General features: G+C 36.7%; 2 protein-coding genes across 2 annotated transcripts; one reads left to right on the forward strand and one right to left on the reverse strand.

Moving 5' to 3' along the window:
* Positions 1-2,188: 2,188 nt before the first annotated feature.
* On the reverse strand, positions 2,189-21,097 carry LOC131699050 (cell division cycle protein 20 homolog B-like). The gene is made up of 12 exons (XM_058994614.1): positions 20,902-21,097; positions 20,727-20,798; positions 14,357-14,588; positions 13,924-14,030; positions 13,278-13,359; positions 12,047-12,154; positions 9,906-10,102; positions 8,750-8,844; positions 7,744-7,969; positions 7,240-7,365; positions 6,569-6,686; positions 2,189-5,180 (listed from the first exon to the last, which is right to left on the reverse strand). Exons 1-12 carry the CDS (start codon positions 20,953-20,955, stop codon positions 5,035-5,037), a joined length of 1,563 nt encoding a protein of 520 aa, XP_058850597.1. The 5' UTR covers positions 20,956-21,097; the 3' UTR covers positions 2,189-5,034.
* Positions 15,619-18,732, forward strand: LOC131699051 (probable glutathione peroxidase 8). Its single transcript, XM_058994625.1, has 3 exons — positions 15,619-15,940; positions 16,455-16,716; positions 17,006-18,732. Exons 1-3 carry the CDS (start codon positions 15,620-15,622, stop codon positions 17,167-17,169), a joined length of 747 nt encoding a protein of 248 aa, XP_058850608.1. The 5' UTR covers position 15,619; the 3' UTR covers positions 17,170-18,732.
* Positions 21,098-21,767: the final 670 nt, after the last annotated feature.

Below are 21,767 nucleotides of genomic sequence, written 5' to 3' on the forward strand. Positions count from 1 at the left end.
ATTGAGTGAGTTTCTTGGATGTTCTATATCAGTAAAATTATTTTATTTCTAACTACTAATTTGCTTTTGCCTTTGCACGTCAAAATAGGGCCCATAGGTCATGAGTAATTACAGATATTAGAAATGACCAAAAAGGTGAAAAAAACAAACACGTCTAATTGAGACTACATTTTATAGTGTACACCCAATACATTTACAAAACACACATACAGCAGTGAAAAGTACAGTAATTAATAAACAAACCAAACTAACAGTTTATATGTATAGTAAAATAAATAAATACATAAAAAAATAAATACATAAACACAATAAATAAAGCATTACGTTTATAATTAAACCAAATAAATGGCAGCTAACATTTTGACAGTATTAGTGAACATTTCAAGGGTTAATGTTACAGCAATGAATGGATTATGGGAGTAGACTTAAGGGTTTGCCTAGTCCAGGCCAGGCATTATGGGTAACTGTGAAAGGTCCATCATGGTTGATCGATTGACAGCCACTGCCATGCCATGCCCCTTGAATCATTCAAACTACAATAATGTAAAGCATACACAAATCTTACGAATAATCCTCTTTGAGAAGTGGTCAACAAAGAGTTAACATTACAGCACAATGCTTGTTTAATTCTTACAACATTTACTGGAACTATCATCTATTCAGACAAGCCTAAAGCGAGAAACTAAAATAAGATATGGAACAGAAAACTAGTCTTCATTAGCTCTGACCACAAGGCTTTTCAAACCTTGACTCAAAACTTGAGCAGCCTGGTGGGTTTCAAAATGTGAAAACTAACCGACCACCAACGTACGTTATGCAGTTTAACAAGTAACAAGATCGAGATAACGAATGGAGTGTGCACAGCTTTTTTTTCTATATTGTGTGTGTGTGTGTGTTTGTGAGTGTGTGTGTGTGTTTTGGTAACAAGCCCTTGTCAAGTGTATTATTTAAAAACTACTTGGTTCAAATACTATATATTGCTGATATATATTAAACACAAATAAATAACTTACAATTACATAATATCATTTTACTTTACATTCAAATTCAAACCTTGTGTGCAAATAAACATAACATGTTAACTCTTTCAACACGTGATTTGTGGGCTACAATACAGCTCTTCTGTGCTGAAAGGGTTACACCTCAAAGCATACATTTTATTTATTTATTACAAATGCTCCCCTTGGATAATACCCATAGTTAACAGTCTAGCTTGTTTGTATGGGACTTCCACAGTAGCAAACACAACATGTAAATGCACTAAAATATTACATAAAAAAATACAATTTGGCTAGGTCCATATTACGAGATGAATTGTATATTATACATCACAAGCAATTTAGCTTCTTGTCATACTTTTATAATAAACAATTCCTTAAAATGACCATTATTATTATTATTCATTTCTTAGCAGACGCCCTTATCCAGGGCGACTTACAATTGTTACAAGATATCACATTATACATTATTTCACATTATACAGTTATCACATTATTTTTACATACAATTGCCCATTTATACAGTTGGGTTTTTACTGGAGCAATCTAGGTAAAGTACCTTGCTCAAGGGTACAACAGCAGTGTCCCCCACTGGGGACTGAACCCACAACCCTCCGGTCAAGAGTCCAGTGCCCTAACCACTACTCCACACTGCTGCCCCACACTTTATTTCCAGGGGGGGCTAGTGCTTTAAACAGTTTAAAAATGAGGCACAACTATGCTAAACTGTGTGAGAACTGGGAATCGAAACTTGAATTTTCTGGTTCAGAGACGTCAAAGCTAACCACCAACACGTTGGATAGACCTAGTCCTGCCCACTGTCACCCTTTGAGGTTTCCGGTATTTTTTCACATATCAAAGAATCAAAGTAGTTGGCAGCTACTAAGTAAAGTAAAACCTATTGCTGTCACTCAGACATTATACAGGACTATACTGTGCAATAAGTGATAATTCCTCTAGAGCAGGGGTGCCCAATCCTGGTCCTGGAGGGCCGATGTTCCTCCTGGCTTTTGTTGCAACTGTGCCCTAAATTACTTAATTGGACCAATCAAGCCCTTATTAGAAGCTTAATCTGTCCAATTAATCAATTTAGTGTACAGTTTGAACAAAAACCAGGAGGGCATCGGCCCTCCAGGACCAGGATTGGGCACCCCTGCTCTAGAGGAAAATATACTTGAACTTTGACCCATTCGACTCCCGAGACCATCACTTTCAATTCAAACACAAAATGTCTCGTTTTCAATCACTCGACAACACCCACAGTACAGAAATGTTCATTAATGATCAACAAAATGAGAATACATTAAAAAAGTGATGTAAAGCTGGTACATTCATATCTCAGAGAAACTGGAGAGGAACGGGGAATTAAGGTAAAGGCAATCATCCAAATAAAGCTGAAGCACTAACGGATAACAACATAGAACGTCTGTACAGCACTGAAACACTAAGGTTAAAAAAAACAACAAATGTACTGCTGAACCTTGCCTTCTTTAATATTAGCATTACAAGGGTATCCATGTATTATACAAAATAATAGCCTCCAGTGAGTTAGAGGAGAACAATTCCATCTCGGGTTTGGGTAATCAGGAAATATGAACATTTCAGCATTACAAGAGACAATCAAATCGCGTGAAAGTCGCCTAAAGGCTTCTACATTCACAGCGTTTTAAAAGTAAAGAGCGGCTGTCCTGCATAGTAATACTAAAAAAATCAATAGAATCTTTAAAAAAAAAGAATTGGTGCCTTCAGGTATTTCTTTCTAAGAACGTTCTTGAAAATTGATTCGTAACCAAAATCGACGACAATGTCTCAATTGTCTATGACTTTTTTTTTTTTATTTGTAAAAAGCAATTTGAAATATTACTTTGAAGTTCTCAATAGAATTCTCCATAGCTGTCTCTATAATAAGCACCCTATCCTAACATATTTTTGTCCCGCCTCTGCTCACTCATGATTAGACACCTGTATAATAAGGGGCAGATCTTTGACTCTCCCATTGGTTAAATCTAATAAAGACCTTCAACTGTTTATGTCCCGCCTCCGCTCACTTATGATTGGACTGCCGCAGAGAAAATGCAGTTCAATTAGTTGATTTTATTTTAACAAGTTCTATTTTACAAAAATAGAACTGCAAATTTTTTTTTTTTTTTTTTAATTAATCTGCTATCAAATCGGTCCGATTAATCTATTACTCGGAGCAGTCCTAATATATTTCTAATACCCCCACTTGCAGAGGTTTAATTGTAATATGCCATAAAGAACATTTATTTTTCTATCATGCCATGAACTAAAATCTCCAGAGCAACTCAAGTTAATTTATTCAGTATTTCCCATGTTTACTGGCTATTGTAGAAAACAAAAAGCAAAAAAAAAAACTACTTCATGGATGAAAACCAACAGCAACAAAAGATCCACGGAACAAGAATAAACATATATCTTCCATGCATTTACAGACAGCAATTCAGACACCGAAAACCTGTTTAAACATTCTGAATGAAGTTTTGCCTATTATTTTGCTAAATTGGTGCTTCCTTCAAAATAATCAATTTTGTACTTTAAAATAATCTAGAAATGGCAAACAATTCACAACAGCTATAAGCAGAATGTAAAGTTATGCAAAACTTCATCGTGGAAACTCTTGACAGTAGGGCAGTGGCGTGTCGTGACAAAATGGACTGGGGCAGCAGAGTCGTCACTGCCCCCCCTCCTTTTTTTTAAGTGGCAGCTACCTACCTAATTCTAAAGGTGCCGAGTATATCTTTTCCCTTCCCGTGTCAGCTCGGGGATCTGTGGTGTACATCTCCCTTTTTTTAAAACAAACTCCAATTTCTCAGAGAAAGTTCTCCTTGAAAAAGGATTCGTAACCAAATCAACTATGATGTCTCCGTTTTCTCACATTTTTTTTATTTTAGTGTAAAATAAAATTCCAAATAATTAGATGTTGTAAAGGTAGTTGTATTTATCAATGTATATTTATAAGCAATATCGTGCAAATCCAGCTATCCTCCTAACTGCAGTGCTAACCAAGGAATATTCATGTTTTGGGGTTGCTCACTAATGATTGGTCAGCTGTCAGAGCTTTGACGTTCCCATTGGTTGCTAAAGCAGGCCCTTCAAGTGAGGCAGAGAATACCCTGGGAGATTTATGGCCCGCCTCTGCTCACTCCTGATTGGTTGCCTGTCTAAAAGAAAGGACATTCTTTGACTCGCCTATTGGTTAAATTCACTCAAGACCTTCAACTGAAACGGAGAATACCCTCAACTGTTTTTTTTTCTAGCGTCTGGTCATTGTTTTAGACTTATGCGGGGGAAATGCAGATCTCTTATTGGCTGATCACATCCCCTTCAGGAACCCCCTCTACTCTTAAACCTCTAGTAAACCCTGTAAGTCATCTTGGATAAAGGTGTCAGGACAAATGAACAAATAATAATTAGAGTAGTATGTTTCATAGTATAAGCAAGCACACTGTACGCAAGTGAGTGAGGCAACGTAATGTAATTTGACTGACGGTTTACTTGGCACTGTCTGGTCAGCAGAGGATAAGGTCCTGACGGCACGCCTCTGCAGTAGGGGTGTAATGATTCCTCGTGTATCAATGAATCATGATACTTGTTTTGCATGACATATCGTATTGTAATAGAGGTTTGTATTATTTGTATCAGGATACAAGACCAAAAGCACAACATAGCTCGTTGTAGTTCACCAAGTAATTTTTGAATGAACAAGGAGTATTTTATAGTTGAATACAACGCATTTAACGTTTAGTTTTTTAACATAATAGTCCATTATTAATTGATCATTTAATCTTATTATTCATCATACAGTAGCCAATCAGGGCCATTATATGTATTGTGATACATATTGTATTGTGACCTGTGTATCCTGATACTGTGCGTGTTGTATCACAATATTAGTGTATTGTTACACTCCTGCTAAAGAGTAACTACAGAATCTATTAATCCTACTGGTGTTGTCCCCCATTGTGATTTATTGAGGCTCAGTTCACTTCTACATTGCAAATATACTCAGGTAATATCAGTCAGACTTCTCTGTGCCTTGCTCTTGATATGTGTCTTCACTGTCTTTGGATCTCCACACACAAGCAGTTCCATCAGCTGCTGCGGAAAAAAACTGTCTTCCATCTGGGCTTAAAGCTAAATTCAGAACTCTTCCTTTGTGACCTAATCAGCAAAGACAAGGTAGTTTATTGTCAACGTTTCATTTAATGTGTGCTAGTGATTTACAAGACATTGCCTTCAAATACTCAGTCACTTCAGTCTGTCAGTTGCTATAAAAAGGGATAACCAGAAAACCTACATTTACAGATTGTGGAATAACGTCTTGTGACAAATATCCATGCAAGGTTTTATCTCAATTAGGTGAGCATGCAGTTGCCATGCAGGAGTTAGTGTTATTGGGAGAAAATGAATCCGTTTATTACTCAAAGACTTTAAATTACATTTTTATATATACATTTTTGTTGTCCCCTTTTTATGACGTCTGCAGTCATTTTGTTTTAATTATTGTATAGACACTCTTGCTGATCTAGTAATGGTACACATATTGGTGGCTGGCAAATAAAACTGAAGAGCAGCAACTGAATTCCTTAAACCAGACGTATTAAACCAAACCTTAAACCAGACTTATCTAATAAATATTAATTAATTTGAATAAGAATATCTAAAAGTTAACACTACTGAAACTATTTCCATTGACTACTCTTTTGATGATAACCACTTGTATCTTTGAAGTGGTTTACCAATAAGCTGAAACTAAGGTTTTCATGTGGTGTCTCATACTTGCCTCTAACAAACATACATACATACATATTTTTATAAGCTACTGTATTTCATGGGACTGTTGCTTTATTTTACACACATGATTTATGCCTTTGAACAGTTTAAAAATAGTGTTTATTTTATACATGAACTGCTGATGAATGTCAAAAGCTAAAGAATGATTGTGGTAAGATAAACTACATTAGAATTCAGTGGTGTGCGTCCTTCCTGTTATGAAAGTCAGGTAGAAAAAACAAATCTGAAGCAACTATATTTATGTGACATTGTCAAGAAATAATCTCTGTGCAAAGTTAATGCAATATAACACCTTCACATCCTTAACTCATATAGAATTTTAAATAACTAGTCTTTCAATAACTCATGCATTGTAGTTTTGAAATCGGCCCAGTCAATTCTCATTAATACAAATTTCAAAGGATCAGCAACACATTTTACCTTATACCACTAATCAAAAGTTCTTAACAAATTGATGCAATTGTAAGTGTCGCAATTGCCTGCAGCTTTCGTACATTTCATTATAATATTAGAGAGCCTTCGTTTGCATTATCTCCGCAAATTTATGCAGGAACACCCATAATTACATAATCATCTACGCTTGAACCGCAAACAGAATCTGCTGCCGCAAAGCATTCCCTAAAAAGTCGCAAATAACATTGCGCTTGTTTAGTACATTTCACTCAAGACTTCCAACTCGTGGCAACTGGTTTGCGACTCTTGCGACAGGCGCAACACTTTAGTACACCAACCCCATAGTATTGTAAAGTACTCACCATGCAACTCAGCTATTTTAGTAATAGATGGAAAGTCCCACCGAACAATTAGATTTTTGGGAAGACCATGTCCTGTTATTAGCTCCTTTGTTTCTTTCGCCCAAAGTAATGAACAAATCTAAAAAATAAAAAAAGGAAATAAATGATTATGTATTGAATCAATTTTATGATTAATCAAATAACATAATGATTCACTATAACATTATGACATTTATGGCCAATGCCACTTTCCCTAGAGGTGGGACTGAAGAATTCCCTGACACCCTTAAGCTTACGTTACATAGGGTTAATACTGTATATATATATATATGTGGTTACTAAAGTTGGCAAACAAGTTACTTACGGTAATATGAATGAGCTTTGCTATACATGGATTTTTCAGGACAATCAATGGTAAATGCATAGTATAATCATGGAACAATCATGGAAAACTGCAAAATTACAGTTCAAATTTCCTGTGGTAAATGAGGGATGAACTGATAGCAAAGAGCATTGGGTATTACTGCATGCAGCCACTCCTCTGGCAGAATTGTTTTAGATTCACCCACATACACGACATCGGCTTTTCATTCACAATCTCTCTTATTGTCTGATGTATACCACCTCTAGTTTCAGCACTTTCAAATTCTTGAACCGATAGGCTTTTTTTTCAGTTGATGTCTGCTGCTTACCTGTGAGTTAGTGTGAGTAGATTTAATGCAGCTCCCAGTGTTTGTGTCCCATATTCGTAGAACTCCATCCTTCATTCCTCCCCCTACAGCCACCAATTCAGACTGCCATGGACACCAATCCATTGCCTAGAATAACAAGCAAGACTTGAGGGTCATATTATAAAAAATATAAACATATGAGGGAGCGGTGTTGTTGGTTCTCCAGTGCTATTTTTTATTGAACACAGGTAAGACAGCAACAGGCTGTATTTGAAGTAAGCATCTCAAAAAAGGCACATTATAGGATGTGAATCTTTGTATCTTAAAATATAATAAGATTTGCTTGTACACTCAAGAACACAGGAAGTTGTCAATGGAGTAACCTATCATTTTTCATTATGTACCTGCTTTCACTTATAGAAAGCTCGGAGAATTGTTGGAAAATATCTTGGCTATAAAATCACAATTTCACAATATGGTGAGTCTGGCCACAAGACTGAAATTCTGTTTAAGCCCATCTCTTACCTTCACAGCTGTGGGGTGGGCCATTGTCTGTAGGGGCTGGCTGCGTACTGTCATGCCTGGATCACTGGGCCAGATATTCAGCAGGCCGTCACTTGATCCGCTAGCAAGGCGACCACCATTAGGTGACCATTTAAGCCCACAGATACTTTTCTGGTGACGATGAGTCCCAACGTGATGTCGTGCAATTCTGACATCATGGTGGTGAATTAATCCTAAGTGCGAACCACTATGAAACAAGCATTGAATAATTATTACCTCTCACCAAAATCTTACCAGGCTTAGATATAACTTTTGTTTGGTGATGGAATGTCGACATACTACAGTATCACCATTGACTAAAAATCTGCTGATCACAACTTATAAAACACCCTACAGTATTTACAAAAAACACATGGCTTTATCTTTGCTGGATCCTGTGTTATCCAGATCTCAGTAATATATTTTACAAGATAATGCGGATTGTTTTAGTATTTTTATTCAGACATCATGTTTCATTAATCAATTGGAAATACATTTCTCAAATTTCACTCAAGAGTGTTTGTCAGGCAACAGAGAATTTCTCTTAAGACCAGAACCGTTCATTCTACAAAAATTCTGGCGCTCTGACTGACATGAATGGGTTGTGGAAACAGAAAGTGAGTATTGTTGCTGGAGGCAGCTGAAAAATATACTGCTGAGATACACACGCAACATGGGATACACACAGGATGAGGCAAAGAAATGTGTTACTTATAAACACTGTAATTACATTAGAAGTACATTTATAATAAGTACAGAAAATGTGCCTTGTATGCTTAAATTGCAGTTTGTCATTTAGAAAAAAAAATTAATTGACTTTTACAAATGAAAACTGGAATAGCAGTAGTATTGCCAGAGATAAGTAGTCTAAAAACAAGAAAACAAAATATTTTAAATTATAAAATTATAGGTTGTCACTATAAAAGACAACCCCTTTATGACAAATAAAACTGTCCAAGTATAATGAGGTTAAAGTTTCAAGGATTACCTGCTGAGAATGTAGTTATTCCAGCTCAGCGCTCCCACTACAGATTGATGACCAAGCATGTTTCGGAGTCTTTTCTTTGTTTCGACATCCCATAACTGCAAAACATTTGGGAAAAAAAATGACCATATGTATCAGATAATAGACATGTGTATCCTACTATTAAAAAAACACACTTAAAATCTTGTTTATCCAGATTATAAAAGGGCATTAGGCCTATAATATCCCAATTAAATCAATTGGATAAGTTGATTCTTAGGGTCCACTGATCTTGAATCTGGTCTTGCTGCTTTGCTGTAAATGATAAGGGCCTGAGTGGAAGATATGATAACAGTCATTCCTATTAAATTTGAGATAATTCATCTAACTGGTGGCAGATCTAGCTCTATATACCACCCAATATCCCTAAAAGTGCCACTGCTAAACATTCTATCACACAGTACTTTTTGTCCATTGCACCTGGCACTGTCAATATTAAACAGTTATTATGTTGCTTTTCATTTTAAAAGGTTGCTGATTTCACAGAGTTACCTCAATCTAACTTCATTTTCTGATTTCACAGACCCTGGTTAGCACTAGTCTTGGACAACCCAATGTTACCTTAGGTAAGGTAGTCAATGACAAGTGCTATTTCGAGGTCTCTGAAACCAGCCATATAACTGTACAAAAGTATATGCATAATCGATCATCGGTTCTGAATGTTGAAAACAGAATTGGCCTGGAGATCAAAAATCAAAGGTTTTCCCACAATCCTTGTACGTCACTTGTTTACCATTGTGACCATTATCTCTGTGAATTACTTTGTGAGATACAGAGCATGAAGGATAGACAGACAAACAGAAAGTATAATTTCAATACTATGCCTTGATTCACATGGCTGCAGATAATAGCATTGACTGATGCTGCAAAAAAAAACTCTATATGGGTTGTTATTTAACAACTGTCTATAAAAACAGTATTTATATTTAATTTAGAGACATTTTAAATAACTCACTAGTTAATGTTTTGTAAATAGGGCCCATGTTAACCACTGTACATATGTGCATGTTATGGTTTTCGCACGTAAAAAAGCCCTTTTATTTTCTCATCAGCCACAACAGCAGCTGTAACACTTGACTCCACACGGAGGTTTGTGAATTGAATCTGCAGAGTGAATTACCTGAACTTCACCATCACTAGTTCCAATTGCAAGACAATTGCCATGGTTTATCCAGGCAACCGATGAAACATATTTAGTGTCAGAATTGAAATGGATTCCTCCTAGTGTCTTGTGAGTTTTGGCATTCCACATATAAGTAGAGGAATTCAAAGCCACAGCAACAAGGTTTTTGGAATTCCAGTCCAGTAAGTTTAAGTCTGAAATTTAAAAAATAAAACTGTTAACATGTCCTATGTAAGTAGCGACTGCTAACACTGATCAATACAAATTCACACCACTACAGCAAACCCTTGGTATCTGATAAATATATAACACCCCCAGATCTTTGGGACATTCTGGTTCTAGGTGTGCAATATAGCTGACACACTATTAAGACTACTTGACTGATCTACAGGGATAACAGGTTGTGACAGAGAGCGAATGAATCTTAGTCAACAATCTCCCTCCCGACCTGTGAGGGTGCTGTGTAGCAGGAACAGTGTGCCCCGGACTGGATAGTTTCGGAAGCGGGCTATCCAGGAAGGGGGCGGAGTCACAATGCCAGAAGTCATCGCCCTAATGAGGTACGCAAAGTGTCAGTCATGGATTGGAGGAGACTTGACTGAACTAGTTATCACAGGGGGCGTGACTGAAGGTATAAGGGGATGTGCCGATGTAATCCGTTCCTTTGATGTGGTTAACGAAAGGACCCGTATAGGAGATGGAAGTAATTTATTGTCGCGAGTGTTTCATGTTTTGTTTGTTTTGTTTTTCTAACTGTTTTGTCATTTCATTGTTAGACGGCTAAATACTAACTGGGAGCTGTCGCTACAAGCCAGCACCAAACCCGGACTACACTGCACTACTGTTTCACAAACTGTTGTCTTTCACCACACCTGCACATGAGCACTCACTGTCTGGAGAAGTGACCGTATCTGTTTTTGGTGTTGTTATAAAGTGTTGTATTATTTCAGGAATGAAACCCTTGTTTTGCATGGAGAGATAGACATGGCTGTGTGGAGCCTGTGCTTATTATTTAAGTGTTGTTGACACGCAGTCCAGCCAAATAAAGGAGCTGTTTTATTGAACTGTCACTGTCTTGTGTGTTATTCCTGAGCACTGCACCAACTACACCTGCGCAGTGCAAGCCACCTGTCACACAGGTTCAATAACTTATTGTAACATATATCCATGCATCAGTTTGATAAACGGTTTTCAAATATAGCCTTGATCATAACTACCACAAGCCTGAAAAATGTGTGGTAAAGAATGTACCAAATTTCAGCCCAATTCAAAACTCTAAGTGTGTTATACAGAGCGGACAGACCATGGCCTTCATTGACATGCACAGTGTGTTGTATAAAGTGCCCTGCCATATTGAAATGAAAATAATGTTGATGAATGTAAGCGTGCCTGTCATATGCTCCTCTCGACAGTGACATGATGAAAGACTTCGCCAAAACAGTTGTCTTCTTGACTTAAGTGACCGATCTTGGTGTTTATTGTTCCTGTCTTCTGTTTTGTGATTAAAATCATCACCAACATTAAGATAAAGACAAAAATTGACATTCCTGGAACCAATATTCTTTTAACATATTTGCCTCGAAAGCCTCACCACCCACCAGGTCATATATTTCAGAATAACCAGCCATATACTGTCCAAACATTTTGTACTTAAACAATATTAGCTACATGACAAAAAGAATGCGCACATAACATTGCTTATGACAGTGGGATTTTTTTGCCACTTATCTTCATTGGGATTCCAAATCCTGCTATCTTGCAATAACAAGACATGGTAGAGTTTGGAATAACATCAATAGCGACAGCTGAGCTAAGCTGAATGACTGATTCAGTTGGTCTGACTTTTTTACTAAACTCCAGGACCTTAAAATGGAAAGACCAAAATATTGTCATATATTATCTTTAACTACAGATGCCTTGTTTGTATTTTGAGACAACAGTCTCCCTCTCTAGTATAAAATCCTGTCTCAGACTCTAATCCAAAGAGTGTTATGTCTTCCCACTTGATACACTCTGTAGTTTCACTTCATTTTGAAACTGCCACTCATGTCAAGTTTTATTCTAACATCATATGTCATGCAGAACATATTCGATAATGGCATTACATATTGAAGAGTATCACATAGGATAATACTTACAGTAATCATCCCTCAACCCAGTAATGTCTAGTTTCATCTCGAGTTCTGGGAGAGTGCAGTCACTATTGACAGGACTACTCTGAATAGGATGGGGTCTGTCAGCTGAAGCTGAAATCAACAAAACAACACATTATTATACATTGTATTACAGGTTATGGTCACTTCACTAGGGACTATGAGGCAATAATGTAAGCATAGCTTAAAGAATTAGTGTGCAAAGGAGCTGAACCCTTGTGATTGGCTATACTCTGTATAAAGCAATTTCAAGGCCCTTGTTTTTAAGGAATATCACCCCACCAATTTCTTGTCACAGAACCACAACCGTCTTGCTGCAGATACAATAATGTTGAACACATGATTGCAAACAAACGCCTCTGGAAAATATTCAGTTTGCTCATCCTTAACACTTAAAGAGCACACATTTTCAGTTTTTGATTTGAAAGGCTACAAAAGGTCTCTCTTGTTAAAGTCTCAGTTTTATCTGCATGTTGTCAGTGGCATCCGGCACTGTTGCTACAAGCAGTGTAAAGATTACAAAAAGATAATCTAACTTCAGATCTTTCTGCTTGAGTCCAGAATGCAAGACACTGTTTAAAGTAATTGCAGCTAACAAAATAATCCCCAACAATTTACCCATTTTCATGTCCATGAGCTGCAACAGTCTCAAATGTGCAGTTTTTAAAGCAGCACAGGTTATAACAAATATGTATTTAAAAAAGACACCTAGTACTACACTAGGTTAAACAAAGGTAACTGTTCCTTTTCACTACCTACTCATAATTTCAACCATTCTTAGTGGTTCTTGCTGCAATTACTCAAAGGTGCTTTGGCTAGGAGCTCAGGAGCTGCTTATCAGTTCCTGTTGCCTGCCATACCCATGTGCAATTTAGGCTAGATCAGCCAAAGTGGCTTGTTATTAGCAAGTGTATGGAGCATATAATGCACAGCCATGTGTTGCCAGGAAAACAATGGGGATGGCTCTTGCTTAACCTTGCCTTGGTTACTTACATCCATGGCAAACAATTGAGATGAATCGCAAACATCATACAGATGTAAGATGAATGTACAAATAATGAAGAAAGTGAAATTTGAAGTTCCTTACACTTTACTATTAACACATACTGTGAGGTTTGACAGTTGTATGCGTCTGCCTTCCCCTGGTATAATCGATGCCTTGTATCTATGTTCTTATGCTATCATTCCCATTACTGCTCATGGAAAGTCACTGTACCTTTGTACGCAGAGCCCTCGCAGAGCCCGGGCGTGTTATCGGGGGCTCTTTTCTTTTCATCACCTAATTTCAGAGAGACTTCCTACAATAAGAAAGAAAGAAAGAAAGAAAGAAAGAAAGAAAGAAAGAAAGAAAGGCGTCACAAGTGGTCATGAGTTATATTAGGAAAGTGAAAACTCCTCCAGTGTTATGGCAAATATTACTACTGTGAATATTTTTGGGGGGGTTTTGACAGGTAGCTTAATACAGAGAGACACAGCGTGGCTAAATGCTGGCAGCAAGGATCACAAAAAGAAAGTCCAAATGCAAATGTTCTTCACACACCAATTGAATATTGGATGGATGCAGATAAACTGCATCACTTTTCTTACACAAGATATATTTTCTTAAACCTACTTCACTCAAAACAGACATGTCAAAAATCACTTTTTTGTCTTTGTCATGGGAAGATTTTAAAAAAGATGTTGCAATCTATATCTATCAGGCTTACCAGTATACATTACTGTGGTCTGGGCAGTTCTGTTAACTGTTCAATACATTGGATTGGTTTCCCTAATTGTACCGCATGGCTCTCATTGGTAATTCATTTTCTAAACACACTGGATTGCAAAAAAAAAGAAGTGAACAAATGACAGTGTTATAATACCTGTTTGTTCTCATTGTCAGCCGTTGGATTTGTCCCTTGACATGCTGCTGGTGGAGGCACGATGCCAGGTTGTAGATAACTGTGTTGCTTCGGCTTGTCTGGGGAAACTGGATAAATAATGCAATACAAAGTTAACATTTTGTTGAAACTCAAAAAAATGTGACACTTATTTAGCATTTAGGCTATCATCATGAGAAAGAATAACAAAGCAGTCTTTTTTTAATGTTTTTGCTTTAGATTAATAATGATCCACCTTTTCAAAAAATAACAAAACCCCAAAACCAAAGTAACAAAGTGGCCAGCAAATCAAACATCAAATGAGCCTTGAAGTTTTACACCTCGATTAGAATTAGAACATGTACTACTGATGCAACTATATTGTCTAAAATAAAATACCTTAATGTCACAATACACACAACAGCAAGACTCTGACCTTGAGTTGTTAATGTTGTTTCAAGTTCTCCAAGCGTCTGCTCAGAGTCAGAGCTGTTTTCTGGGGTTGGTGAAAGATCCAAAGGAAGTCTTTGACAGACTGTGTCAAATTCTCTGTTGAAGGACTGCTGCCATCTTGTGGCCAGTGGGCTGCTAGCAACAGTAATCTCTGACCTCAGCCTTTTCACAATTCTGCTTTTAAATCTGGAGTATGATGTCTTTCCACGATCTACCTGCGGTGGAAAATATATGTGTGTAACATTGAAACAAACTCATATTCATTGTATAATATTTGTATAACATTAATCCTATGTTGCTTTAAGTCTAGTATTAAATCCATATTTATTCACTAGTACTATTGTCCATCATGTATTCACATGAAAGGCAGTTCTTCTACAGTTTAACTGTTTAACATTTCATTACTTCCTCTTAAACTCCAAGCCATTTATATGGAACATTATAATAAATTTGGAAAATCAAACATGCATGTTAAACTACATGATATAAATATACACGTACTATAAAGAGAAATGTGTTACAATTTCTAAATATGTTATTTTGATGTGCAATACATGTATGTGAAGAATATGGTGTTGGATCCCTTCTGTTTCCCTTTTCCCTACTTCCACTACTTGTGCTGTCTAAGACAGAAGCATCTGCCAACCAAGCACCAACTATCAGTCATCTTTACAAAACCTTCCAGACCTGCTGTCATGTCCACTCTAAACAGAACAAACTTAGAGATTTATTTTATTTTATTTTTTTGTAATTACAGTAATTACAGAATACCATTTGCATTACAAATAAGTCAGCTGGGCCATCTATTAAACAAAAGCATGTGCTACTCTCTCTAACAAAGCCTAATTTAGCATTCTTGTTGTTGGAGGCTTGAATGACTAGCAATACTAAACAAACTATTATTAAGGATTCTTCGATTGGCTAGATTAAAATATTGTACATTGTATTTATTATTAGAATTTAACAGAATAGGGGCTGCTTGCAAGATATATTGTACACACAAGTTGGCCTATTGATTGAGATAAGATGGCTGCTCATGAGCTAATGCAAGTTTTTAGACTACTTATTCCGATAATTTACACTTGGCATTGTCTCCTTTTCTCGTACCATGAAGTGGATTTTAATTAAACAGAATACATGTGTTTATTTCTATGAACCATAAAAGTTTTCAGGGGGAGAAGCGGTGTTGCATAGTGTAAAATGTCTGCTAATATAAACACATTGTTTTGTAATTGTTGTTTTCCCAATGTACCTCACCCCGAAAACGCTACGTGGTACGTACCCGTATCGTGTTACACACACAGTTCATCCTCGCATTACTTCCCTGCGGAGACTTCATTTTGCATCATTCCCAACAAAAATGGAGAATCTTGCGGCGTGTCATTTAAAGTACTCGGTCCCGAAAGCTCGAATGTTTATTGTTTTTCTCACAATGATGATCTGCACGTGTGGTCTCTTTCTGTTGCAGAATACATTTTTGAAAACAAGTAAATCTAAAGATTTCTATTCTTTCGAAGTGAAGGATTTGAAAGGAAGGACCGTTTCCCTGGAAAAGTTCAGAGGCAAAGTAAGTAAAATAATCGTATTTTGTGTTTCTTTGGTTTTCCATTAAGTGTTTTATATCACATTTAAGAATATGCCATTTTATTTTGCATGATTTAAAATAACTGTTGAATGTCCAGGCACAAAGGCCAATACGCATGCGTTTACTTGATCTATTACTGTTTGAGCATTAGGCTAACTGTTATTGTAAAATTATCAGTGCAGTGTGGTAGGCCACTGTCTAGAGCTTTCAAACTTACCAGAAAGTGTACATTTTTGTATCTATTTAACTTTTAAAATAAAAAATTAAAACGTGCAAATGTAATGTTGGTACAGTATTTTTGTTTAAGGTTAGGAATGTTGTAACATTACACTGTATTATAAAACTGAGGAACTTCCCTTTTATAATCATATAACCGACAGTAGAACAAGGTTAAATATTTCATATTAGAGAAGCCTACTTACAGGTTTGTATAACATAACTTAAAATTTAAGTTTTTAAAATGCAGTTCACTTTTTTTTCCCCGCTTCCCCTCTAGGCGTCTTTAGTTGTAAACGTGGCGAGTTATTGTGAACAAACGGAGAGAAACTACAAAGGACTGCAAGGTCTACACCGAGAGTTCGGTACTTCACATTTCAACGTGCTGGCTTTTCCTTGCGGCCAGTTTGGAGATACAGAGCCAGGGTCTAACCGTGATATAGAGGCGTTTGCAAAGGAGAAATATGGCGTGTCTTTTCCTATGTTCAGCAAGATTAAGATAATGGGCTCTGAAGCCGACCCTGCCTTTACATTTGTTACAGGTATAGTATTTTGCTCAGGTGTCAAAACTTCACACTCTCCTGATCAATTTGCTTAACATATATGCAGCTGGTTTCTGTTGACTATAACATTCTTCCATAGTGTAGCCTTCTGCACTCAAATCTCAAATCTCTTATTAAATGTTTTTGATGGTCCAGTTTGTTTACACCCCATATATGGTTTGTTTAACATTGTCACCTTGAGACAGATAGAATGTTAGATACCTATGATGAATTTTGATATACACAGTTATTTCAAATTAACTTAACTTTTTTTTTAAATTTATTTCAGATTCAGCCAAAAAGGCGCCAAAGTGGAATTTTTGGAAGTATCTCATAAACCCCCAAGGCCAGGTGGTAAAATTCTGGAAACCGGAAGAGCCCATAGAGAACATCAAAAAAGATGTAGTAGAGTTAGTGAGAGAGATCATCTTAAAAAAGAAAGTAGAACTTTAAAACCTGAACTGTTTGTGCCAAAGCTTCATGGCCAGGTCACACCTTAACCACTTAAAGTGCCCCGTTTGTGCTTGTCACTAGAAACTAAAACAGTGAAGTTGCCTTGAACATGTCAGCAGTTGTTTCACATGTTGGTTTCAGAAGCATTTACAGAAGCAGTCACTGTGCCTGCAATGTCGTGACTACACAGCATTTTCTGTTCAAAGGAATATCACTGACACACATGGGACAATGTCTCTAACTGCAATGTAGCGCCAATGAATTAATGTTTTAGATGAGTGTTTTAACCTCATTATACAGTTAGCTGGGTGATTCCTCACTACTTTTTTTGTCCACGACCAAGTACTACTGCAGAGGTTTGTAAACAGTTTAGAATAGGGACCTCCAACAGAATACTGAGGGAAGAGCAGAGTAAAGTGAATGTTTGAACTGTTACTATCCCAAAGATCAAGAATATAACTGAATGCTCATGAAATATACAACGAATGCAAAATTGCTGTCCATACATGGACATTACTAACAATCCTACATAGTGAATGAAAATATGGCATTTTGTGGCCACAAGGCAAAATAGGATGTGCCATATGGGTTGAGTACCGGATAAAATCCAATTTGCAAGAGTTAAATTACTGGGCAACCTAAGCCAAGTGACTAATCATCGTGCTTATTCTTTTAAAAGGAATTTGCATATTTAAAATACAATTTTATAAAACAAAGATTCTTAGTTCTATGTGTACCTCTAGGATTGACATTGAAACTTCAGATATATAAAAAAATATATATGTTTATGTTCAGTAAAATTTATGCAGGTGGATTCAAATTCACTTTCTAAATCATGCAAAGCCATGTGTCAGTGGTATCATGCGAGGAGGCTTTTGCGTTTATCTGCAAATATATTAAAAGCAGACATAACTCAGTCACAGCAAATTAGACAAGCACTAAACCAGCGTTTGAAATATTGTAAGCTATATTAACATGTTTACCCCAGATTGCAGCATTTAAAAAAAAATAAGTAAAAACAAACTGCTAAGTTGCATGAAACTACTAGGTACATGTTACATGTAAACTTGTCACTGGGATGCCTTCTTTAGAAACAGATACAGGCCCCATTTACTTTGAATTAAAAATTCTTAATGATGTAACTGTGCATTCATAATGGACTTCAGGATTGTTGTTGTTGCACATTTTTCTTACCACCACGTGTTAAGACTTGCCTGGCATTAAGTGTCAGCATACCTGGCCCTGTGATAATGAAAACAGCAGTAGAACTACAAGACAGCTCCATTCAACCTTTAATAACTCCATCTCGAGCTGCCTAAAGGTTCTTAGTATATATTTAAAAACATCTTGTCTACTGGGAATTCCATGGCCCTTTTTTTTTTTAATTTCATGCAGGTTCGGGTACTTTTTACTCAAGGGGGAGAAAAGTACTTTGTATTTTTTCAAGGGGGGGGGGCGGGAGTAATGTGTGTTCTATTTTGTTTTTAATAATATGTTGCGCTGAAGACAACAAATGTCTTGTTTTCAGATTACAGCAATAATAAAACTAGCTTTCTTCTTAAATGTGGTTTACATTTATTCATTTGTAATGCTTGAATTGCCAACAGCAGTTGCATATCCTTCATGTGTAGTAAAATATGTCTCTTGGGACCGATCCGCCTTGTAGGAACTTTCTTTACCTTCAGTTTCTGCGTCTCACCTGAAGAAGAGATCTTATTTTTTTATATGCATACTCACCTGATACTTAAAAATGATCACTTTATATTGCCCTGCATGACTTGTCCTGTTCATTTTTTCATATATAGTTTAAAATATCTGTATATGTCTTTATATATTGTACATCAGACACACTGACAAACAACAGTAACCATTTTCTTGACTACCCGTTCTGAATTATTGGTAATTGGTAGTCAGTAGTGTGCAAATGATTGAACCGAGTAAATGCAGTGGTGGTGCTATAAATAAAAGCCACAATGAACTGGCTTAGATAAATCCTCCTCTCTAAATGGTTTCTATCTTTGAGATGTTCTGCTTTTTTATTTTATTGGGCACTTATTTTGTCATAGCCTAAATAATGTTTTTTTTTTTGTTTGTTTGTTTTTTAAATCTGATATTGTCCTAAAACTAACTTTTAACATATTCCAACACTAAGAAAGGTTATGGTGAAATAAATGTCTTTCTGCCTATGAATTGTCTGATGATCTACAGTTGCATGGCATGTAGTGATGTGGAAGTGCATGTAGCTGCTGGTATGCAAATCACAGCCAGCTAACAGTACACTGCCTTATCAGCGCACACTTGAGCTACATTTATTGAAAAATCTATGCACAGGTCTGTGTGAATATGAATTTGTTGAAAGAAAAACAGCTGGCAAGCTGGAGCACAGAACCAATATGCATAAAAATCACCATAAAGTAGTGGAAACCATTAAACAAATGTGACTATTCAGTAAAGTGGACAAAAAAAACACAGTTGCAGTAATTGAATGACTTGGATGTAACATGTGCAGTCAGAGGGCAGCAGAAAAGTAAGCTGGTGACAGTATTAAAAACCAGCTAACGTTACACTGCCTTCTTAACGCACACACAATCGACACAGCCTTACACATCTCAATATATTAAACTATTAACTACGATTCATTTCGGCTGGCGTGGTTTTTACAGCGCGTGCAGCAAGATAGCAGCAGCAACGTAAGCTGATGACAACATTTAAACCAGCTAACGTTACACTGCCTTCCTGCCACACACGAGCTCAATGAAGTCTTCCACGTCTTGGGCACATTTTCCTTTTGTTCGGCGCAGACGTACTCACCATGCAACAGGTGGCAGAGTAGTAGCGGCTGCTACAGACAAGAAAATAGAGCAGCCAGATAGCAGTACACGTCTTACCTGACACAAGGAATTAGATTATATATTTTGAACATACCTAAAACTTCCACAGAACTTATTGAATGCAGCAGTGTGGCGTGTAACTAGCAACTGTCAGTCTATACCCACAACAGCCATCTAGCAGTACACTGCCAAAATGATGCATTCTGGATCTGTTTCTGTTACAAACAGCGCTCTGACTGTACTTCAGCAATGACGTCATCATATTTACAAACAATGTTGTTGAATGTGACAGTGTGAACTGTAACAAACAACTGTCTCAAACGAAAGAGCCATTTAGCAATACAGGGCCAACATGATACATTCTACTGAATACACTATCAAACTGATACGCAATTTGGGGTTATTGAATGTAGCAATGTGGAGTGTAACCAGTAGCTGTCAAATACACAACAGCCAGTAGCAGTACACTGCCACACCGATGCATTCTCGAGGGTTTTACGGTTCAGTATGGTGCATGTACAAACTATTAGCATATCTGTCACCAAAGAGATTCTGAATTGACTGCACATGCCGTGTTTGATTTAGTGGAATCCTGAGTAATAGATTATGAATGTTAACTACACTGTTTTTCATCCTTTTTAAATGATCTTTTAAGTCTATTCCCCCACCTGAAATATATTGAAAGTTTAACAGTACTTACAGTATGTTTTATTTACAGTATCTTACCTTTCTTATCTTATGTGCGTACTGTTTTTTAGCCCTGTTGAAATCTTCTGCAAGTGTGCTCATTATGTTTTCCTGTTAATTGCGAAAAACAACATATTTACCGTTTCGATGTTATACTAAGCAACGTGAAAATGCACAAATAAGGAAATACAATCGATGTAATTGTGTTACTTACCCACAGCATGGCTTCTGCCGTTTTGATTTTAAAAGTCTCTAATTTCCATTCCATTTTTTAAAGTGTTATATAGTCTGTTTTGACAATCTAAAGCTTCACGGTTTATAATAAAGCTTTACCTTTAATTGCTTGTTTCTTTCTGTGTTTTTTTTTTTTTTTAATTTACAACCTAAATAGCCTTTTAAAATACTCTACTACTGCTCTTTCCGTGGTTGCTTTTGCTCCGCTAAACATTTGATTATATACCTTTAAATAGGCACGACCGGCGGACAGACCAGCGGGAATCACTCCAAGTTTGATTTGATTGGTGGAAGCCGCTGAGAGGGTTACGTCACGACAAGGGATTCCCTCTTCGGAATTTTGCGCTTAACGATTCCACAGCAACGACAACAGAAGCGCATGGTCTCTTTGGAGACGCATTGTGAAAACACACGCTATAGGTTTCTAATTGCACAGGCTATAAACCCGCCAAGTTGTACAGAGGACTGGCGGGTGTATGTGGTGATGATGTTGTAACTTTGAGGCGGTTGGAGAAGCGGTGAAATCTGGACTGCAAATATCTATTAAAGAGGACTTTAGAACAGTTATTATTATTATTATTATTATTATTATTATTATTATTATTATTATTATTATTATTATTATTATATGTTACGTTATGCCACCCTGTTATAATTCGATTGTTGATTTATTGAATTAATTATTTTCTGCCTTTTAACCTAATTAACAGTTTTTGCTGGGAAACTTAAATAACAGTGAATTACAGATATTCCTGAAAATTATCCTGTTAATATACAGCGTCACCTATTGTTTAAGGCTTTGCATGACACTGAATTAGTTGTGCATTGAACAGTCTAGTCACACTC

This window comes from Acipenser ruthenus, chromosome 2, assembly GCF_902713425.1.
Source record: "Acipenser ruthenus chromosome 2, fAciRut3.2 maternal haplotype, whole genome shotgun sequence".
In the NCBI taxonomy this organism is placed as follows: Eukaryota; Metazoa; Chordata; class Actinopteri; order Acipenseriformes; family Acipenseridae; genus Acipenser; species Acipenser ruthenus.